Source organism: Hesperophylax consimilis, chromosome 10, assembly GCF_061612785.1.
Source record: "Hesperophylax consimilis isolate HC1 chromosome 10, BYU_Hcon_1.0, whole genome shotgun sequence".
Taxonomy (NCBI): domain Eukaryota; kingdom Metazoa; phylum Arthropoda; class Insecta; order Trichoptera; family Limnephilidae; genus Hesperophylax; species Hesperophylax consimilis.
The window spans coordinates 2,160,745-2,184,769 of record NC_142845.1 but is presented as its reverse complement, the minus strand read 5'-3'; the positions used below and the strand labels follow the sequence as shown (position 1 = coordinate 2,184,769).

The window sequence follows — 24,025 nt, the reverse complement described above, 5'->3', positions numbered from 1 at the left end:
CCTAAAAACAAGAGGTTACAGTACAGTTTTAACATAGTGTATAGTATTGACTGTCGTCGCCCCGAATGGTTCAAGTTACCACACCGTATAACGGATGCTCTTGCAGAGTATGTATAGCATGACTGGAGGAATGGGTCTATTGATTTGAAAAGGTGTGAGTATATTTAAATACTCTTTGGAAAACCTATAAATCTTCCCTAATGTTAAGAATGTTGAAATAAGAAATCTTATGCTTTAAATGGATAATAAATTTACAGTAAAAAATACTAAATCTGGGTCTTGAAGGAACAACAAAGGAAACCGCACAAGAGTCCCAACAGCTCCCAACCGTCTGGAGCCAGTGAGACTATGGCATTGGGGAATTGAGATAAGTCATGAGGCTGAAGGTAGTGAGAAGGGGAAAGAGACGGGAAGGACTACCTGGCTATTCAGATCTGGTAACTAAACAGAGCTTAAGCCATTTCAAGCAATGTTTCAATTCTGAATTATGGTCTTATACCAGGGCGATACTGACAGTATCTTCCACTCTGGTACGTGCCGCAAATATAATATATATATATTATTTTATTTTAGCAATTTGTAAACTGGGATTTGAATCCGCGACCTCCAGCTTGCTAGTCGAGAGTCTTACTCCTCGACCACGGAGGCCATCGTCTATTTGATCAAGAAAGATTTTTAGTATTCCTTTTTCAAAATAATAATTTATGTTTTTGTAGTGAGTCGTCGTGCGACATATATTTTTATATATACAAAAAAAAAAAAAAATTTTAGTTCCCCTATCATGAAAAAAGTCTCATGCCGCCATTGGTGTCGGTAAAAATGGTAATTATCGTTTTAAAAATAAAGGGATAATTCATGTATTCTGATTTATAACTGGTTTCTTAGAACAGGCACCATTTAGTTAGAAACGATGTTAACTGGGCCATAATGTATTCACACTTGTATTGCAGCTTATCCTGAACTAATAAATAATAACTGAATAAATAATGGATACATGAATATTCATGTATACATTATCAGTCTTACTCATAATCGATAGTGCGGGGGTATAAGAACGGGTTAGTAGAAATCGTTACTCATAATCACACGCATGCCCATTGCGTATACCGGCCCTAATATGTCAATATTAATAGCTGACAGATTTTAAACCGCCCGACCCCCAGGAATTGAAACCTGTTACTATCGAATTTGGCGGACTTTGACAACAATTTGAGTGATTTGGCAAATATCGATATTTCGCACAATGAAAATGTAAAAAAGCAGTAATACACATTGGCAGCACTATCGGAGAGATATTTTATATCGAAATATCGATTAATCAAATAATATACGGGACGCTTGATCAAACTGGCGAGATTTCGATGGAATTAAAAACAGACCGGAACAATGACATAAAAAATGTTATCTAAAAATGCGAAGTTAGGAACAAAACGCGAAATATGAAAATGAACGTGTTTTTGAGGTTTGGAACAAAGTGGTGCAAGTGTAAAAAAATCTTACATGCATATGATTATGAGAAAAGATTTTAAGCCGAGGAGCATACGGCCTTCCTCCCAGTATAGCCATAATAGCACTGCACCGGCGCGGTGTTGGAGAATCTTTATAAGTTAGAATCACAGACATAGGAATTAATAGACGAGAAGATAATAGCGAGGGGTAAAATCAACTGTTGAAGAACGAAGGGAGTGAAGCTGACTGTGATTCGTCAATAAATCAATCTGACAGTAAATAGGCATCTCGCATTATAATATCACCATTTACTTCTTAAAAGTAAAATCTGCTTTTGAATGAATAGACATTTTTACATGGGAGCGCAAATTACTCTCCACGTTATGAACAAATTTGCGAAGTCCAAATTCGGCAAAAAAATTCGGTTCTATTTTCAGAGTCCAATATTTCTTTTAAGTGTTTAGTCAAGACACTTTTATAAATGTTCATAATTTACTTCCCAGCAACCAACCAGCTTTGTGTTTCGCGTCTAGACGTTTCTCGATGTGATAGTAACAACTGATTCATATTATACGATGTGAATATGCTTAAAATAAAGTAAAATAATGCTTATATATGGAATGTAATACGACAATTGGGTTTATTCTCTTTTTCACATCTATTTTTACAAGTTTTCATAGTACAAGTCAACATTTTGCCGTGTTATTTCGTAAGATGAACCGATGATGCCTCGACCATAGTTCGCACAAGAATGATGACGTCACGTTTTCAAATTTCACTTGAGGCCATACGCGAGCACAGCCGGCTCCAATGGAACCGGTATGGGGAGTGAGGATAATACGCTTTTAATCACTTAGGGCAGGTCTACTAATATTCATATGTCTATGGTTAGAATGTATTTTTCTTAATTTCGTATATTTATAATTTTCCAATAAATAAACAAAACGAATAAACTATGACCCCCTTTATAGTGTATGCGTTTTACAGAATAATATTATTTATGGATGTTTCCAAGCTTTGCTTATAATAATAATAATAATATTTTGATGATTTGTGTAGCGCCGTTTTTAAGCAAAATCACCTCAAGGGCGCTTCTTCATATTAATCTATAAAATAAGATAGAGTGTGCTGAAGTAGACATTTTCGTCGATAATTTTTATTTAGATGTATGAAAATTAATGTATCCTATGTCTGGGTAGATTTTTGTAATTGTTGTACCTACTTGTGTATTTACAACTCGACTGTTCTCACGTAAGTGAGGTCGTCTGTAAAAACCCAGTATAAATGAATAAATCAAAACTAACATAGAAACATATTTTGGGAAAAACACTGTTTTGTTTGCAACTTTAATATACAGGTATGGTAATTATACTAATTATAATATAACATGAGCATAAGATTTCAGATTATTATTTTATGAAATTAGACAAAAACCAACAATATTTTGTATTTAAATGAATTTGATAGGTTGATATAGGTACCACTCATTGGATAAACAAAACACCCCTGCCACAGGTCACCCCAAGTGGTTCGCTACATTTGGTGACTTAGTAGGGGTGCCCAGGTTCGTGGGGTGAGGTTTGTCCCGGTCTTGCGTGGCGGGCCGTTTCGGGAAACTTATTGAGGGAGGCCCTTTCCAGCTGGACCCTCTCGACACATCACCTTGCCCCAAAGTGGGAGTAATACGTCTTACACTATTGAGCACACTAATCCCCAGATTCCTACACACGCCTCGCACCTTCTTCCTTCTCGCGAATTCCTTTTTTTTAAAGACTAACATTCTTGTGTTACGAGTAACCTGAAAGTATTTGAAAATCTCCTATTACCACCACAGTAAGCGGAAATTTTTGCTTGTATTGTGATGGAGAACTTAGCCAGCCGAGGAATTATACACACTACGCCTGAGTGGGACACAAACGCGATGTCAACTCAGCCATCTACCGGTCCTTTCTTTTCTTTCCTTAAAAAGACCCTCCACATAGCATCCACAAAGATTACATGGTCCCTGAGGGAATTAAGTGCATAGGAATTTGAAAAAAAGTACATCAATTAAACTTTCATGTTTATTTTTTTATTAAAAAAATGAAAATACTCAGAGATTTTCATCACACTTTTTGCCTTATTTCCATGTGCAAGGATCATTATTTTTCTTTTTAGTTTAATTTCATATATTTTCCACCGGAAAGCAAAATACGTGAAATTACCTTTCAATAAGCATATAATTATTTTTCTAATATCGTTTTCCTTCAATCTTAAATGATATCATTTGTTTAGGCTTTTTGGATAAGTTATAATTAATATTAATTATTAATATAATTTAGTTTACCTGCAAGGTGGTTTTGTGTGAGCAATCACAGAAGATGTAGAATAGGGTGGAGCAGTAGACCGTGTCGACGAAGAGTCCCACCTCCTTGAAGCTGAAGCCGAAGCCGTGGTCCACAATCTCCGAGAGCGCCCCGTACACCGCCACCGTTATGTTCACAAACCTGTTCAACAACATGCTATGTCAATGGCTACTGTCTGGAGTTTAGATAGTAATAGCTTCATCTGATCCAGAATCATAGTATTGCTAGAATCTCTTCAAATTGTAGGATTTATAGGTCCAGTTAGGAGTTCTACCGAGCTGAACCCTCTGATATGAAAATATCTGGAGTCGGTGAATTATTTTCCCATTTGATCTTTGGTGAGTTTTGACGTGTTGTTCTTGTATTGTTTTGTATTTATTATGCTTATATAATGCACTTGCATAATGTGGATTGACTAGATGATTATTTGTGGAAGGGTATAGTTTTTCCTGAGGGGAAGATTCAACCCGGACATAAAGTCGGAAATTATGAAAACTAAAAAAAAATTAAAGTATTTGTGAAAAATCACCTCAAGGGAGCTAATATAGGATTAAGCTCAAGGCTCACTAAGCTCAAAATTCACAAAGCTCAAGGCTCAATAAGCTCAAGGTTTACTAAGCTCAAAACTCACTAAGCTCAAGGCTCACTAAGCTCAAGGCTCACTAAGCTCAAGGCTCACTAAGCTCAAAACTCACTAAGCTCAAAAGTCACTAAGCTCAAGGCTCACCAAGCTCAAGGCTCACCAAGCTCAAGGCTCAATAAGCTCAAGGCTCACTAAGCTTAAGGCTCACTAAGCTCAAGGCTCACTAAGCTCAAAGCTCACCAAGCTCAAGGCTCACTAAGCTCAAGGCTCACTTAACTCAAGGCTCACTCAGCTCAAGGCTCACTAAGTTTAAGGGTCAAGGATAATAATATAAATTTTTAGGTACATTTTAAATAATATTGAACATTATAATGACTAACAATAAAATTAATAAGTATTTATTTTTTATTTATTTATTGATTACCAACGCACATTAGGATAGCAAAAAAATACAAATTATGTGAGTCAGAAGCCTCGATAATAAACATACATGAACTAAAATATTTTGTATTATTGAAAAGAGGTAATGTGTCATAGGGAGGCTCGTCATGTATCCGGATTGTCGGAACTGCTGATTTGAATTCGTTTTTACACATTTATGTGTTTTTCGGTTCCTTGACAACAGAAAAAATACAATCAAACCTATATTAACCAAACCTCATCTTTCCAAAACTAACCTAACCTAACTTGTTCTTGTGTCACTGTTCTGTTTTATCCGGTTACAGATTTTTTAGTTCTGACAATTGTAGTTAATCATAAGTTAATCAAATGCATAAAGCACAGAACAGGATAATAACCATGAGCTAACCAAATTCCAATCACCTCTGATGCTGTCTTTTAGTTGAATCATTGGCCAAATTTTGATAATACATAAACATAGTTTATAGGTATTTGTTTAGTAAGTATACGATACGAACCGACTGCATTTCAATCGTTTTTTCTACCTGTACACTCCAACGCTATCCAACGGAGAGTTCTTACCTCGTGAAATATTTACCTAGCTACCTTCGAAGTAAGAAAAGTTGACGTTGTAAACTTGGGTGAGATGGTAACAACAGATGGTAACAGATGATAAAACCATGTTCTAGACGTAATGTTATTTACGTCAACATGAATAAATTGTTGATTTTTCATCATACGCAATCAAATTATTATCGTTTTCACAAAAAACAATAAAGCAACTGATTTATATACGATATTCAGGAGAGGAACTTAAAAATGTCTAGTTTTCATTAAATGCGTTGAAATTGTTTTCACATAAATCAAAATAAAAATTGAAAGAGCCACCCACTGAAGCTCGTATTGGTATTGTAGTTTCTCATCATAAACAATACAAAAGACGACGAATATTGAAAAGTTAAGTTTTTCCTTATTTTCTCTGTATATTTTTCAAGTGATAGTAGAGTGTAGGTACTTAAAAAAATTCAAACAATAAAGCAGATTGAAAACGTACTCGAGAGTCATAGGTAGACAATATATTGGATTGGTCCAATTTCACGGGAGAAGGAGTTTTCAACATAATTTCAATCAACAAATGGACCCACGAGAATACCAGTTGTTGTCAATTCAATCGTGTGTAATAGCTGCATTGATATAAATTTTATCAGATTAACTCTCATCTATAAACTGATCGCTTGGATAAGAACTTTAAAAAATATTATTCTTGTACTGGTGTTACCTTTTATTATTACTTGGTTATACATAATTAAATTACATCAATCTTCACACTGCAGATTGAAGTCCGGAATTCGGTGGAATTTTACGATTTTGAAACAGATTGACAAATCACAATTTCTTCATCTTTTAATGGTTTTCACTCCTATTAGATGTTTTTCACCATATCTTTAATATACAAGGGTGTTAAGGGACGTATTTGACAAACTTTAACCAGTATTCGTGGCCTTTTTTCCCCCATTATTTGTGGCTTTCATCCTTCAAGGGTGTTCTTGGTCATCATTTAAAATTATGGAGAAATGAAAGGTGAATTTAAATGTTAATTTAATTCAAATAGGCATATTTTAAAATTATAATGAAAATTGGAGTCGAGTTCAGACTTAGAAGAGGTGAGATGTTGAATGGAAGGGATGCAATTTTAAATAAGGCTTGATAGAAGAGAGAATATTTGTTTAGAGAGGGACAGCCAAAAAATATGTGATCTAAAGTTCCCACTTCTAGACCACAGAATGTACAATCTGGGGAGTCAAGGACGTGAATTTTTAAAAGGTGGGAAGGAACGGAACAATGTCCGATCCTCATTCGAATAAGAGAAGAAAATTATTTTTTGGAAAAATGGGGGAATTGTTGAAGCCATAGTTTTGGTGGGATAGTCCTTTGTATTGAGGCATAGCAGGCTCATTTGGATTGACTAGCAATGTGCTAATACTTTGCCAAACATTGCAGGTTCTATCTTTGATGATGGAAAAAATGTCAGATAGGGGAATATGGTTGGAGTAAAAGTTGTAAATGAAATTTTTATTCGCTACGTTTGGTGAGTTTAGGAGGCGCCTACACACCAGCTGGGAGGGTGGTTAGAAGAGATCCTTTACCCTCTCCAACCGGTTTCTCGACCCACAGCCTTGCGCTGCAGTGGGATGAACATGTTCATATGTCCATCACTCCTGGACACACTGATCCCTAGATCTAGTTTGGCAATCGTCAGGTTTATGTTTGCATAATTTATCTTTTGTAGCAACACGAGCCTTGTGTGATTTATATCACTGCACTGCAAATATGTATTTCATGGATAAAAGTAGTAGAACAGATTAGAGTAATATATTAAACTAAAGGCCAAGTGCGCAAAGCTCTTCAACAATGATTACAATTAACGCGTCCATGGAAAGACAGAGTTTCAGATCAAGTCTTTTCTGTTACGCTTCTTCTGCAATCTTAAAAACGAAAAATTTAAAAATTACACTCGATTCAACTTCATTTCTACAAGAAACAAGTATTTACGTCAGGGTAAATGGAAAAACATACACGGAATAGGTTATTTCGTTCTTAGTTCAATAATTTATGCGCATTTCATAACCTTCAAACTTAACTCAAGATAAAATTTTAATGGCTAATGATTAAAATAAGAAAAAAACATGGTGATCGAAAGTGAAATTTTTAATTTTGATTGAGAAAAAATGGAACTGTTAAAAAATGCACCTTTTTCGAAGACGTCCCCCGACATAAATAGCTGTTTCTTGAAGTAATTTATATGAAATAAAGGTCTTTAGCAAGGGCGGTACTGAAAGTATCTAAGACTCGATAAAGTGCCAAACCTTCAAAGAAATGTGACGGGTTTCAAAAAAACCTAACCAAAGATGAAATTACTCACATGAAGAGGCTGTAGGTAGAATAGGTTCTGGCGTAGGCATTGCCAAGGGTCTGTAGCAGTTCACTGAGGTTCAACCACAGAAGTCTGTAGTGTGATATCATACACGCGGTACACGCTATATCCATTTCCTGCAATAATACATTCATATTAAACATTTTCATTTGTACAAGCACTGTTCACATATATTATATTAACGCCTTAGCTAGGAAACTCGCCATTTTTACTGAATATGAAGGTAGTCCGAAAGGGATAGAATAAATAAGAACGCAAGACATGCGATTTGGGCGTGTTTCGATACTTAAAAAAATGGCCAATTTAGCCTTAAGTTTCCAATGTTGTGTTTCATCTTCATTATGAAATTCAAATGGGATGGCTATATACAAAGTCGGGCAAGTGTAAGAGAGATAGAGCTATATAGCTAGTTCTCAATGGGCTAGAACGCCTGAACAGATAATGCACTCTGTAAACGCTTTGTACGTAGTATTTTATTATTTCAGAGTATTTCAATTAAAGTGATTTTATAAGAATAAAATGAATTTATAACTTTTGACTAGCGATGGGCAATCGACGAATCACCGATGATTTACTCGATCTTTTTCACCTTATATATTTCGATTCATTGTCATGGAAATATCGATTCTGTCAAAAATCACTCGAAATCACAGTCCGAGACAATCCATTTGAAACGTCATCGAACAGGGAATCGATTATGCATAAGTAAAAGCAGTCACGTCATCGATCATTTGAAAACGTAAATCGGTTCCCCAAAAAATATCTCGGATTGCTTGACAAACGAGATATTATGCCCGTGGGTACATTGTGTTACGTACTACCTAAGATAATTTGATATGCATTTGGGATAACGCAATCATTATTTGGTAATTTTGAAATGTTTTAATGTTAGGCATTAGATATTAGCTATTTAATTAATAATATGTCTATCTTCTAACTGAAGAAACTGCGAGAATGTGAACCATTTTAGGTTGGAATTTACGACCCACGTATATTTAACGTCCAAAAATGGCATTCTGATTTAAAATAACAAGTTGGTATATTCTTAAAAATAATAAGATGATATTTTTTGTGGCGCCGTTTTTGCGAAAAATCACCTCTAGGGCGCTCCCTAAAGAAAGTTTGAATGTATTTTAAGGTTATCTACGTATCATACTTTATGCAAGTCAAAAACAACAACTTTTCAGAAGAACGATTTCAAATTTATAAACTGTGGTACTGGTTTATGTAACAAATGTGTATTTTTAATTGAAATCCATTTTTAAATTAAAAATATACATTTGTTGAATTACATATTACATCACATTGAAAAAATTATATAATAATTTTAAACTAGCAGTTAAAAACCCGCTCCGCGGGTTTTTGCTGCTAGGCCCTGCGGGCGGCACTTAGTTGGGCTTCGCCCAGTTTATGTGATACTAACAGTTACATTTAATTGGTAGATATTAGATCATTGGGTAGATATATAATAGAAAGACATTCTGCACCATTAAACACCCCTCACCCCAACATAAATCTCGTCAATGAGAAAAATGTTTCCTCTTCCATACCACCGAAATGATTTAATTTTTAAATCGAAATTAAATTGCAAAATATTTATATGTAATTCGAAAATAAAAAAATTTCAACATATTACAATATTACATATAACTTTGGTAAAATAATATACTCTTACCAAAAGACTGTCAAAGTAATTACATTTTTTTTAATATATTAAGAATTATTTTATTGGGATAATTCCTAAAAATCTACATATTTGGGTGAAATAATATTACGCTCTTACCTAACGATTGTCAAAGTAAATACACCAAAACTCTCTTAATTCGCGAAAACCTTACAGGTGGGATAAATTGAGTCATTTTCATTTCAAGGGACACAAAAAACAAAACTTTTTAAGCAAGTACAATTTATTATACTTTTATTTTTTACAATCTACAACATAATATTATACACTTTCATTAGGAAAAAATCTCTTTATAAACAATATTATCCGTATACCAATCAGTCAGAATTTGTATAAATAACGATGACTGCGCTCAAACTGTCCATAAGAAAATACTGGTTCAGGAAGTAACAGTCCACCCTGTTCAAAAGTTTGTCCTTGAGATTTATTTAATTTAATTTGACTGGAAACTGTTTCCTGCACATATTGAATTATATTGTAACATCCGACAAAGTGTTTTAAATTCTAGGAATGAAATGTACTGTACCTTTTCTGTTCCTTGTAATGATTTTGGCTTGAATTAAGTTACAGCTGAAATTTTTATAGCACCGCTTTTGTGAGATATCACCTCAGGGGCGCTTTCCGTTGAAGTACATCCTCATTGATTGCATAAACATGACTATTTTTAGGGCACAATATGGTACGTTGACTCAACCCTAAGGCATCAGCAGTTGTATGTGTCTCACCGTATATATAGTGAATCTTGACAAATATTTACATTGGGAATAAGCACAGATGACTCTAATGTTCCTTCTACAAAAGGAAGTTTGCCATCTTCTAAGTCCAAAAGCCATTTAGAAAATATATTTTCACTTTCTAAAGCTCTGACATTTGTTTTTAATTGAAAAGTTTTGAAATGGTACCAAAGTGTGCTGCTTTTATGCAAGCGGCAATTAATTGTCCTCGTGAAGCACGTCGACACACTGGAAGGATCTGACGAAAGTCTCCGCCCAAAACAATAACTTTGTTACCAAAGACAGAATCACTTCCCATGATATCACGTATAGTACGCTCAATTACTTCTAAAGCTACACCTGTCATCGGTGCTTCATCCCATATTATAATATCTGCTTCCGTTATAATTTTCCGATTCTTTGATGTGACCTTACATGTTGTATTGTCCTGTAAATTGAGGGGTAAATTAAAAGCAGTATGACACGTTACCCCACCTGGAAGCAAGAGTGCTGCAATGCCTGTCCAAGCGACTGATAAAACTCTTTTACCTTTTCGTCTTAGAGTGTGAATTAAAGTTTAGTAAAGGTATGTTTTCCCTGTTTCGCCTGGGCCATCAATGAAGAAAAATTTATTGTCATCATTTTCATGTGAAAAAAACTTATTCAAAATAGAATTATATGCTTGAAGTTGTACGTCATTGAGTTTGGCAGCCATCAATTCACCAAAGTGTTTTCAGAAATTACATTAAAATCAGATACTTGTCCAAAACTGCAACTTTCATCAGGTTCAGGTAAGCCCTGCATTCTGCAAGATGAATTCTCCTTCATGAGAATATCCTGTATGTTTAAAAGACAAAGATTAATAGCTGTTTCTTCAGCAACACCATGATGAAAAAAATCTTCAGCCGAAGATCGAAGGGATACATTGTATTAAAATTAAAACAAATAGATGTCTAAAAATTTTAGGCGTCAAATACAATGAAGCCTCCGTCATACTGCGACCATTCTCGTATGTCATCAATGAGCTTCAGTTCACGCGCCGCATCATGAAAAGTAGCTACATAGTAAATTGCCATCAACAGTTCGCAAAGATTCAAAGGATGTAGCTCCAGCCACCTTTATAAGAATCAGCCGTAAATGATACAGTTCTATATTTCTAGGAGAAATTGAAGGTATTCATCCAATGATGTTTCCGCCTCCCCGCTGTCGCCTCATCCACTTTTTACCAGCTGTAAAGACATAGTTATTTGGTACATCTTGATAGAGAATAGAGCGTCCATCAATATCTTGAAGATTAAATTGGAACCACGCTGTTAAAGAGGTGTTCCTTGTAGATGCTTCCCTGAGAGCCTGTTCCTCCCGCCCAGAGGGGAGGGAGGAACAGGTTTATTTTGTAGAGACAAAATAAACAGATTGGCCGTCGGGTAAATGTAAAGCCAGAAGTAATATTGAGTGAGATTGATCATGTATAGATAAATAAATACTATCCGAAGAGGAACAAATTTTAACATTAATATGAGCATCATATTTTTTGCTAAGGAATGCATTATATGGAACAACAAATCGATTGTCGATACGTATATCCCGAATAACGTGATTTTCAGAAAAATTATCACGTCTCCTGTAATCTGGGTAGCCTGCGGAATTATTATCAGTAGCGTCTTTAAATGATTTGGGGAATTTTTTAGAGCACTTACCGTCTACCATGCAGACTGACCTTGGATTAAGTACGCCACATGGTCCATGAATGTTATTTTTTTAAATAATACGGTACAAAGCCGAATTCTTCGGATGGGGTAGTTTTGCAGATACGGCATTATCAATATCAGAAGCTGTATACAACTTATCTTCGCTGCAAAGTGTAAACACACCATGTAGATGAGGTAGTCCTCTTTTTTGCTGTTCAATTGTATACACCCAACAAATTACCTTTCCAAAAACATGTTTCTCAGTCATATCATGAATAAATTCCTTGACTTTTAGATGGAAAACCTTGGCTATTATATCAGGCCTGTCCGCGGCCGATTGATAATGTTCCAATTCGGTTGGTATTTCTGGCCATTTGGGATTGCATGTAAAAGTTATGACGACGACAGGACGACCAAATTTACGTACCATAGCCATTGAAACTTGATAAAGTTTATTCACATGGCGTGGTCCACCGGTAAATGAAGATGGAAGAATGACTGTATTACCTGCACATACTCCTCTATCAGTGGCTAAATTTCTTACATGGTTTTGCAAACCTTGATAGCATTCCACTCTGAGGTGTCGTTGGTTTTTCCTAATGTAATCTAGGCGACCAGATTCATAAATAATGATAATAGATAAATAATGTAAGCATGAATTAAATACTGTTGAAAAAGTTTACCCGCATAATGGATTGGATTAAATATGTTTCTTCGCACTGCTAATTTACTTGCATAAAACTACATAGCAGTTACAGTATGACATTGAGCAGTACAGAAATCAGCATGATGCTTAAAGCCGGGGGTCCAACCACATTCACCTGATGGAATTAGTAGTGGGAAAACCATAGGATCTAAATGCTTTGATAAAGTTGCCATCCTTTGAAGTCCTTAACATTTTTAGGTTAAACAGCGATATCTATACCCGATGGCAAAATCCCGTCTGTCTGCTACGTATACCATGGCGATATCGTGAGAACTGGTTGGAGCATTTTACCTCTGATGAACGTGTAAATAATAGACGTATATCTCTCACCTGCCCACCCTCAGCCGCAATGCGTATTTCTTCTTCCTCGACAGATTCTTTTAGTTTCTTATACTGATGAGGGCTTATTTGGCGTATTTCACTATCAATTATTTGCATTATATTTTTATAGCAATCGGCATTAGATGGATGACTCATACGCACTCTAACAGCCTCATCAGGATCGTATAGATAAAGCTGAGCATAGGAAGGTATTTCACCTGCAACTTGTATACTTCTGGAAGTGAGATGATAAACCTAACCAGAAATTTTTAAACAATATGGAACATTACCTGGGATATTAGCTATTTGCGCTTCAAATGAGGCAAATCTATTAGCACTCTTGTATTGACAAATAAAATTCCTAAAGTTTTTAGATTGACTACAATCTCCTGTCAATAATTCGGTGCTGGATAATAAGCTTAAATTTGTGGTATTATTTTTCCAGTATGACAGCAAGAATGTAACAGTTTACCTTTTTATATGACACTCTTTTGATATGACGCCGAAATAATTCTGTTCTAGAAGCACATAATTAGGATTATTGAGCACACTTCAAGAATACACTACTATCGCTTCGCTTGGTAAATTTCCCTCTCATTCGAACATTCCGAAATTCGACCAATTCTGGTAAAATATTGTCCACATTCCTTTTAGCCATAGTAATTAAATTGAAATAATAATCTGAAAACAAAATATTTCTTTTTAGCGATTCACAGGTAGTTTGTAAACAAATTTCTTGGTTATCACGTCAATAATTCTATAATTATCACATATGACACATATCAAACATTGACAGCGCATGGTGGCACATGGGGTCGGTGTTGTAATATCAAAAAAAATTAATTACGTATTTAAGTATCGAGTGGAACTGGTTATTTTAGCAGCCGGCTTTTTAATGGTGGATTTAAATATATTATATTTATAATTATATATTTGTATATATATATCTAACTTTAAAAAATTACACTGACATTGTACATTGCTTGACACTAACTGGCTATAAAGGCTTTTTGCATTGATTGGAAATCGATATACGCTGGCAGCACTGAACAATGTGTCTTTCGCGTGAATAATGATAAACGTCAAATTTCAATACGTAATTGTGGATAATTTTTACTGTAATGTAATTAATCCAATGGATTGCGAACTTTCTAAAACATATTTTCTTCGATATTATCCAACAATTATATGAGCATCGTGTCTTAATATTCAAATCGTGTCATAATTTTCAAATCGTGTTAATTTTCAAGTTAGCGGAATTTAACCGAAACAGACAATTTAAATTTGACCAATCAGAGGGCCTACACCGTCCAGACGTTGGAGTATTAATACTATCAGATTTAATTTTTTTGAATTGGGCTCTTTGTACCTAGCATGATAGATGTTTTGTTAGAAATTCCAGAGATAGTAATTGATAGTCCATTTCCGAGCCCATGAAACAATGCTAAAATGAAAATATTAATGAAAAGTGCAGTTTTCGGAACAAATCACTTAATGCCCAGAAAGTGATAAAGAGATGCTTATAAATCACTTAGGATGGGTTGTTCCACAGATCCAACATTATACAAGTGCTGTGAAACAACCAGTCCATGAAGAAATAAAAACTGAATTTGAATATAACTTTCACAGATCTTGAATTTCAGCTTTTAAATTTGAAGAATTGTAAATATTCTGTAAAACAACTATTTCCTAGTCATTTGAGTTTAATTTTAAAAATAAATAAATAATAACTTAACAACATGGGGTGCCTCAAGGAAGTATTCTGGGTCCGATTCTGTTCCTAATTTACATTAATGACCTATGCCACATAGAATGTGACGAACATATCGTCATTTTTGTTGTTTGTTTTTGGGGTGTTATGCCGTGTTGCGCTAACTCCTTCTTTAGCCGACGTTTCGGACAGCGTTGCAGTGTCCATCATCAGGGCAGATCCGGTAGATCCGAAGATGTGTAAATTTTTGTTGTCGAGTTTGTGCTTTTTTGTTGTTTGTTTTTGGGGTGTTATGCCGTGTGATCCGAAGATGTGATCACATCTTCGGATCTACCGGATCTGCCCTGATGATGGACACTGCAACGCTGTCCGAAACGTCGGCTAAAGAAGGAGTTAGCGCAACACGGCATAACACCCCAAAAACAAACAACAAAAATGCTTTTGGCCGTGAGAATCTAAAAACTTACCTGAGTTTGTGCTTATTTATTTGTGGCCTGGGCCCGTCCAAGTACGAAATGCCAACGGAAGTGGCGACATCTTGTGGCGAATTCTGAAAGCACAGTATTTATGTTAGCCTGGGGCCCATCCAAGTGCGAAATGCCAACGGAAGTGGCGCCATCTTGTGGCGAATTCTAGAATTAGAAAACCGATTGACAGCGGTTAGAGTAGATGTACCCAGTATCAAGGTATAAATGCAATGGTTTTATATTGTATTATTATATGGTATTGGAGTATACTTTGACATGTTATTTGCGTTTAGCTTTGGTGTAGCCGTCAATTACCGGATACCAAGAGCTGTTGAGCTTAGCTCCGTCGTCTCTATTGATCTTAAATGGATTTTTGTAGATTTCAATTGCCTCCATAATCAGGCGTGATCTATAAGTTTTGGGTCTTCCCAGGACCTCGGGAGCAAATCCAAAGTAATGGCCGGTTTCAATTAAATGTTCGGCGATTGCCGATTTATCAGGGTGGCCAAGTTTACAAGCACGAAAATGTTCTGCTATCCTTTTGGAAATCGTCCGCTCTGTCTGGCCTATATAAACCTTGTCACAACCAGAGCAGCTGATAGCATATAAAACCATTGCATTTATACCTTGATACTGGGTACATCTACTCTAACCGCTGTCAATCGGTTTTCTAATTCTAGAATTCGCCACAAGATGGCGCCACTTCCGTTGGCATTTCGCACTTGGATGGGCCCCAGGCTAACATAAATACTGTGCTTTCAGAATTCGCCACAAGATGTCGCCACTTCCGTTGGCATTTCGCACTTGGACGGGCCCAGGCCACAAATAAATAAGCACAAACTCGACAGCCAAAATTTACACTTCTTCGGATCTACCGGATCTGCCCTGATGATGGACACTGCGACGCTGTCCGAAACGTCGGCTAAAGAAGGAGTTAGCGCAACACGGCATAACACCCCAAAAACAAACAACAAAAATGCTTTTGGCCGTGAGAATCTAAAAACTTACCTAACATATCGTCAGTTTTGCGGATGATACTGTTCTCCTTATAAATAGGAATAATTGGACAGAAACATTTAAGAAAGCAGAAGACACACTAAACAGGATTAAAAAATAGCTAGACTACCATTCACTTACACTAAATGCCAATAAAACTAAATTCATCACATTCAAAATAAAAAATAAAAAAAACTCTGAAGAAAACCTTGACTTGAAAATTCATAGCCCGCATCACTTAAATGAGCATTGCAATTGTCCCTCATTAGAAAACGTTGACCATATAACTATCTGGGTCTAAAAATTGATGAAAATTTAAAATGGACCAATCACATTAGCTATTTAGATAATAAAATTAAAAAACTAAAAGTTATTTTTTCAAACCTATCAGGAATGTGCTCATTAAAAAAGACTTAATCAAAATCTACATGGCTCTCTGCCAATCACTGTTAGAATACGGTATTATCGGATGCCAATCACTGTTAGAATACGTTATTATCGGATGAGGTATTATGATGCAAATAAAAATATACTAAACCCATTATTTAAAACTTAAAAAGCGATAGTGAAAATTATACTGAAAGTTCCTGTAAGAACTAGCACTGACGAAATCTTCACCAATCTTAACATCATGTCAATTAAACAACTATATTCTAAAACTATACTCATTTACATTCATAAGTACAAAACCCAAGAAATAATAATAAAAACGTACAATAGAAACACTAGATCTCACTGTCGAAAACTTATCCAACAAATAACTACTAATACAACTTTTGGGCAAAAAAGCTTCTTATATCATAGTATTAAACTCTACAGTAAAATACCACTCTCACTCAAAAACCTCAACATTATAACATTTAAATCTCAAATAAAAAGCTGAATACTTGGGAGAGAGAATTACTTATGGGGAGATCTGAAATAGAAAATATACTGATATCAAACACAGACTAAAACCGAATCTACTAAACTGAACTATACAAGAAAACACTATCTTACTTATTTCAAAATTAATATTAAAAAAATTATACTACATGATATATGTTTATAATTAAATTCATATGTTACTTTGTTGTTATATTAATTTCTTATAATTAAATTATAATATGTAAATGACATCCTCAGCACGGGAGATCCCAGTGAGGATATCATTATATCTATATGTTACTTAAATGGCTATATTCACGTTTGTTAACCAGATATGAATAGTCAGGTGCTTCCCAACCTTCCTATTCCCCATCTCCTTCGCTTTACCACTACCGGCCGACGTGGTCGTTTGACGGCCGGCGTGGTCTAGTGGTATACGCTTTTGACTACAGATCCGAAGGTCGCGGGTTCGAACCCGGCGTGCGCAAATAAATTTTATTTGATTAATTTGTGTTTTTTCACAGCTTATAAGTTTGAAATGATATATCGTATACTTGCGGCACGTTCCAGAATGAAAGATACTCTCAGTATCGCCCTGGTATAAGACCACCATTCAGAATTGAAACGTTGCTTGAAATGGCTTTAGCCGTGTTTGGTGACCAGATCTGAATAGCCAGGTACTTCCCCACCTTCCTCTTCCCCATCTCCCTCCCCTCCCCAATACCCTCAGCCTCACAACATACCCCAATTGGGGATGCCATAGTCTCACTGGCTCCAGACGGGAGCAGTTGGGACTCTTGTGCGGTATTACTGTAAAAAAAAAAAAAAAAAAAAAACCTTCTGTTTCACAATATACCCCCTTTTGAGATGCTGTGGCACTTGTGCAATAATAAATAATTCCTTTAATGAGAATGTTGAGAAGAGTCGTTGCTTGTTAGCGGGAAAATGCAATTTATAAACATAACTAAAGCCATTGCAGTCTTTGAATTTCACAAACTTCCTTAACCCATTCATGACGAACTATTTTTTTTTCGAATTTCGCGCAGAAAATTCACAGAGTGGTTGGTTATGAAAGTAGAATAAGAACGTTTTTTTCGGAATTTGAAAAAATCGTCTCCTCATCCCCCAGGAGCCTTGAGAAGGATGAGGTCCATATGGATCTTTCGGCAAATAACTAGTCAGAAATTTCATTTTTTCATCTTTATTGTTCAAAAAGTGTAATTTTCAACAACATTATTTAGTGTGATAGCCCTCGAAGCATTTCACGCATAGTCCGACCTTACATGTGATGCAACGGATGCGCTGCTTGCTTTTACAAGATGCACAAGACAGTTTTCCTCCCTTATTAGTCTCAGTTATCGGTATTGGCCCAGGATAATGGGGGACGGAGGTATCATACTGCATCGCCGTTTGACCTATTTTGGTGAGTTTGTCGGGTGCCTTGAAGTATTTCTTGATAGAATACTTCTCGCAGTAATGCTTTGATATTTCTTCACGGAATTCTAACTGCCCCAATTTAAAATTGCCCGTGGCTTTGCGCTTCAGAAGCCAGCAATTCTGAATGGTTACATCAATGGCCCAGGTAAAAATGGACCACCACCATTTCTGTTGGCGAACAGTAATGCGATAACATGCAACGTTTTGGTCCATTCTGTCAGTTCCGCCCATATTCGTGTTATATTGATGAATTGCATATGGCCTCTGTATACTGATCTTTTTTTGCTCCTTCCGTGAGTAACGGCTTGCTAGATCCAATGGATTCTTTCCGTATTTTGTTGAAGCTACAGAACAAACAGCGTTATCAACCCATTGAGTAACGTAGATGGGGGTCTTGCCAAATGATGTCTGCGCACTTTCAGTATGTCCTCGAGAAAGCACACCTTTGTTGTATTTTGACATTGTTGCCTTCTTCTTGGGGATAGGAGATGAACTGGGAATCCGATTGTCTCGAATTGTACCTGTGCCATTGTATCCATAAAAATGCAAATAGTACAGCAATGGCATACCCGTAAAAAGATTATCAAAGTAGAAGTGATATGGCAATTCGCGCTTTTCCACTGGCAATTGATCGACCAACATAAGTAGTGGTGAAGCATTCAAGCCTACAACACCATACTCCTTTGGAATCCGGGGATTGCTGCCTTGGTAGATCTCAAAATTGATCAAGTAACCGGAGGGTGTATTTAGGCTCCACACTTTATATCCGAATCGAATGGGTTTGCCTTTTATGTATTGCTTACATCCATGGCGGCCATAGTATGGAATCATCGATTCATCATAACTTAAATTTTCTTCTGGGTGGAAGTTTCGCATAAACCGTTCAATAAGCCTATCTGTAAATGGACGTAACTTCCACATCCGGTCTGCACTATTGAACTGATTTGGTGAAGCAAAGTGTATCATTTTGTGTATCTGTTCAAATTTATCACGAGACATGGTGGACGCAATCTGCTTATTGTAGAAAGGGCGAGAGCTGCTCCAGTACAATCGAGTTGATGGAATTGGGCATAATCCCGATGTTATAAGTATACCCATGTACGCTTTGATATCCCCGACAGTTAAAGGTGATACTTTATGACTATTTTCAGGGTCTTGCTTGGTCTGATATTTGTTGGATTCTGTAACGATGAATTCGTACATTTCGTTGTCAAAATTTAGTTCAAATAATTCCACCGGTGATAAAGCAGCTACGTCGGTATAATTTCCTTCGGGAAATATGCTAGAAACAATTGGCGTCACATCGTTAGACTTCCATTGAAACATAGTTTTCGAACCAGGCATACGTTTTGGAATGCGATAAGGTGGTTCAGCGGGATCATTCACTCTGTCTCCAGTAATAACACGGCATCGTTTCAAAGGAGGCTCGAAAGAAGTGCTTGCAGACGCTTGACCGTGTGATGCTGAAGCGTCGAATAAATTTATGTCGAAGTCACTGAAAGTTGAATCCAAACGCTCGTCTCCGAAATGTTCTAGATTAGGGTTCTCTTGATCTGAATCATAATCGGGCGTATCTTGTCCCTTTTTGTGTCGACGGCGATTTACGATTTGGCAATTAGAAAACAATTGCGCTCGAGAAATATTGGCAATTATTCCACCGTCATCTTCATCAGCTGAATCTGCTCCGGACAAATCACTCTCATTTGGCGGCTCCACATACACATCCACATCCACTACCTCATCATCCTCCAAATTCGTATCCGATTGTTCTTCAAGCAGTAACATCACTTCTTAAACAGTCAGACCCCTAAAAAACACGAAAAAACAATGAAATCTGCGAAAAATTACAATTTATGTATAGTGAGATCTGCCGAAAGGTCCATATGGAGCCAAAAATCAAAACCTTCAATTCAAAGTACTCTCTTTGATACAATAAGGATTATTTTTGTAACAATATGTCTATAAATAGTTAGTAAATTTCATTCTTTACGGATCATAAACGGTTTTGGAAAAAAAAAATCAAATCTACACATAAGTTTATTGGATTACTTACTTCACTCGCTTTGACATTTTGAAAAATTTGCACTTTTTTTCAAACTCCGTTTATACACGTCTGTCCATGCCGGCACATGCAAACGAACCGAGCGCCTCTAAGACAAACGTGTTCGTACATGCTTGTAGACTACATAAAACTGAATTTCGCATCGCCATTTTAATATATCGGCATGATGTGACTAATTGAGGTCCAACACTTTTTCGAGGTCCATATGGCACCTTCGTCATGAATGGGTTAAATAAATCTCCGACTTCAACAAAACAATAGGACTTTTATTGTGATAGATTAACAATGGCTCAATTATGTGTCAATGTCTTAATTATCAGTCGGTTGGAATGATATGGACCTCGACCTTGAGCCTTGTTTATTATCCTATTATTATCGACAGCTAACGCCATCTATGGGTAACCTAATAGACAAATCTAGTGCCATATATGGGTGAGTTCATACACGGATAATTATCAAGGATAAAAAATTAGTTTATATGTCAATATGAATCAAAAATGAAAATTGATATCATGATAAAAAAATGTCTGCGTAATTAAATACAAATTTGTACCCATTTGCTTAGAGCTAAATCTCGTTCTACTGAGAAATTGTACATTAGTATATTGAAAATAATAACAATTCGCTTGTCCAAAACTTAGCTGATAAACAGAACCCTTTTTATTATGTGAATACGAAGTCCCAACTGCTCCCAACCGTCTGGAGCCAGTGAAACTCTGGCATCCCCAATCGGTGTATGTTGTGAGGCTGAAAGGTAGTGGGGAGGGGAAGAGGAAAGTTTGGTAGTATCTGTCTATTCTGGCGGTCACTAAACATGGCTAAAGCCATATCAAGCAACGCTTCAATTCGGAATGGTGGTCTTTTACCGGGTCGATACTGAGAGTATCTTCCACTCTGAAACGTGCCGCAAGTAGACCATATATTATTTTTAATTAATAAATTGTGAAATAACAAAAAAAAAATCTAATTAAATTTAATAGCACAAGCCGGGATGTGAACCCGCAACCTTCGGCTTCCTAAACGAGTGCTTTACCCCACGAGCATGAAGGGTGTCACTATGTCGCCTTGTCACCCACTAAGAAATTACAGTACTGTACAGTAAATGTACATAATTGTATTTTAACTGCGATTTAATAACATAAAATAAATGTTGAATTTCATACTCATAAAGGTGTGACAAAGTGTATTCGGCTTCGTTAGCTTTATCTTTAGAGCCCTTTTCAGACAGAGATAACTTTTTCGGGTCTGAGACATAGATATTCGTATCGCACAGGGTTCGGCAAAACAGACAGTGGTGTTTTGAAGGGCTAACAAATAATTATAAGCAATAATTAGTCATCCGAAATACTTAATACAAATTGAAAATATCTCCCGAGTAAAAATAAATGCCGCCAACGGGAATTGAACCCGTGCCTTCTGATGTCCGGTCAGGTGCTCTGTATCCACTGAGCTATGTCGGCTTATTTCCAACCCGCCAAATGATTCAATATGTACTAGTACCTCAATTGACAATTACTGCTTATTATATTTTTTTACCTGTAAAAAACCAACTTTATTTTTGTAGGAAAGGCTTTGTTAGTCCTCAATTTCTCACTAGATAACGTCAAGATGTCTCGATTTCAGGTTCTGGAGAAGCATTAGATTTAAAACTTAATTTAAAATTATTTTAATATACAAACATAATTAATTAATTATTTTTTTTTAAATAGAATAGACAAAAAGCGACATCTCTTGTCAATTTCGCATAGTATTTTCTCTGCAGGTGAATGATAACCAAATTGCGGTCACCTGTTACATCTGTTCAGTAGATTCATCTGAGACATGATATTTCGTCAAAAGAGGTCTATTTAAGATAAAAATAATTAAAATATATATTTTTTGACAAAATAAAATGTCACAAATTCGACACTGTGTGTTACGATGAATGTGCTGATTCATCTCTATCTTTAAGAATTCTTCTCTCTTGTGAGCTGGTTATAACCTTTTCGAGTGCAAATGCAAAGTGATTGCTGATTGCTGCCTGAAACCGAAGCTGATGACAAAAATAGAAGACCTCCATTTGTGAATGCCATTCTTGGGTGAGTTTTTCTGTTCATTTGTATTTTGGTGACTGGTTTGTTATTTTTCTCCCTGCAGAGATAGTTTATTAATCCACAATATATTTTTCATAGGGAAATATTATATTCCCTGGATGATCTGTGCTACCTACACGCCAGATCATCATCCATAAGTTTGGTCCTACGTAGCTCGGATATATTGCTAGCGAAAATTGATTAATATTTAGTGATTTAGATTTGGAAACATGATAAATGGATGTTCTATTCACGTAATTTTTTTGGTGATTTAAGAAGTACCTATCAGTACCAATTTCTAGCATACATAAATAATTTTTCTAGCATTAGAAATTTGCGTATTTTTTGGTAAATTTCATTAAAGCTCAAATTACTTAATATTATTTAGGTATAGTGAATTTAGTTTCGTTTTTTTACGTATTCTTTGGTAGATTCGAAACATATAATATATTGGAATTGTCGTAATTTTTGGAGAATTCTATTTTACAATACTTACAACATTATTGTATACTTTTTTTGGTTAAGAATATTTTGTCATCTCATTAAAAATGCCGAGAATTACTGAAGAAGTTTCTGGAGATATTCAGGATAGAACGTTGACTCTTTTGACGGCAAAAAAGGAAAATCTTTTTTTGCGGATGAATGAATTGTATAATTTATCAAATAATTTATCTACCTTCGAGTCAAGAAAAAACGAAGATTTCATGACAAGGTCGGATATGATTGGAGACATTAGAGCTCAGTTTGAAACCGTTATTGATAAACTTAACGACCGTCAGTTGACTTTGGACGACTCATTTAAACCGGATTTCCAACAATTAAATGCATTTGATGATATTTATTTGAAGGTCAAACGAAGTCGATTTAACCTTCAAAACGCGTCACGCAACGATTCGCGGGATCATTGTATTATTAAATTGCCACCTTTAGAATTACCATCATTTGATGGTAAAATGGGAAATTGGCCTACTTTCTACCAAGCTTTCAAATCTAATGTACATAATAATAGACAATTATCCGACGCCCAGCGTGTTCAATATTTAATTGGTAAATTGACACACGGCGCTTTAAAGGTTACTTCAGGCATTGTACCTGGAGGTGACACATACAATATAATCTGGAATGCTTTGGTAAACAAATTTCAAAATAAACGTGCACTAGGCACACATTATTTAAATAATATTCTTGATGCAAAAAATTGTACAAATACATCTGGCAGTCTTGACTTTTTTATTGAAAATTTTTCTGCATCAGTAGCAGCGTTAAAACAATTAGAGATTGAAAATTTAACTGATTTTATCTTATTTCATTGTGCATTTAGAAAAATTGATTTTCAAATCGCACAGATTTTCGAGCTGTCAGTCAGGAATAAAGAGATTCCGACATATGATGATTTAGTCTCGTTTGTTCAAGATCAGGTTAAGATTTTAGAACGTTTAGGCAATTCAAATGAAGCCGGTAAAAAACTGTCCACCACGTCATCATTTCGTTCTAATAAAAATTTTAAATCGTTCCTTGCTAGCAACGAGAATGTACCTCGGTTTACGGCTTCGCGCACAAATTGTTGTCTTGTTTGTAATAAAACTAATC

The 24,025-nt window shown here is 35.8% G+C and overlaps 1 protein-coding gene across 1 annotated transcript in view; it reads right to left on the bottom strand.

The window, feature by feature from the left end:
* LOC149420167 (gustatory and odorant receptor 22-like) overlaps positions 1-24,025 on the bottom strand; it is a 90,991-nt gene that overhangs the window by 34,439 nt on the left and 32,527 nt on the right. The window contains exons 4-5 of the mRNA XM_089636021.1: positions 7,700-7,827; positions 3,776-3,935 (exon numbers count right to left, since the gene is read on the bottom strand). Of these exons, the coding sequence (XP_089492147.1) occupies positions 3,776-3,935; positions 7,700-7,827 (288 nt within the window). The remainder of the gene's footprint in view (positions 1-3,775; positions 3,936-7,699; positions 7,828-24,025) is intronic.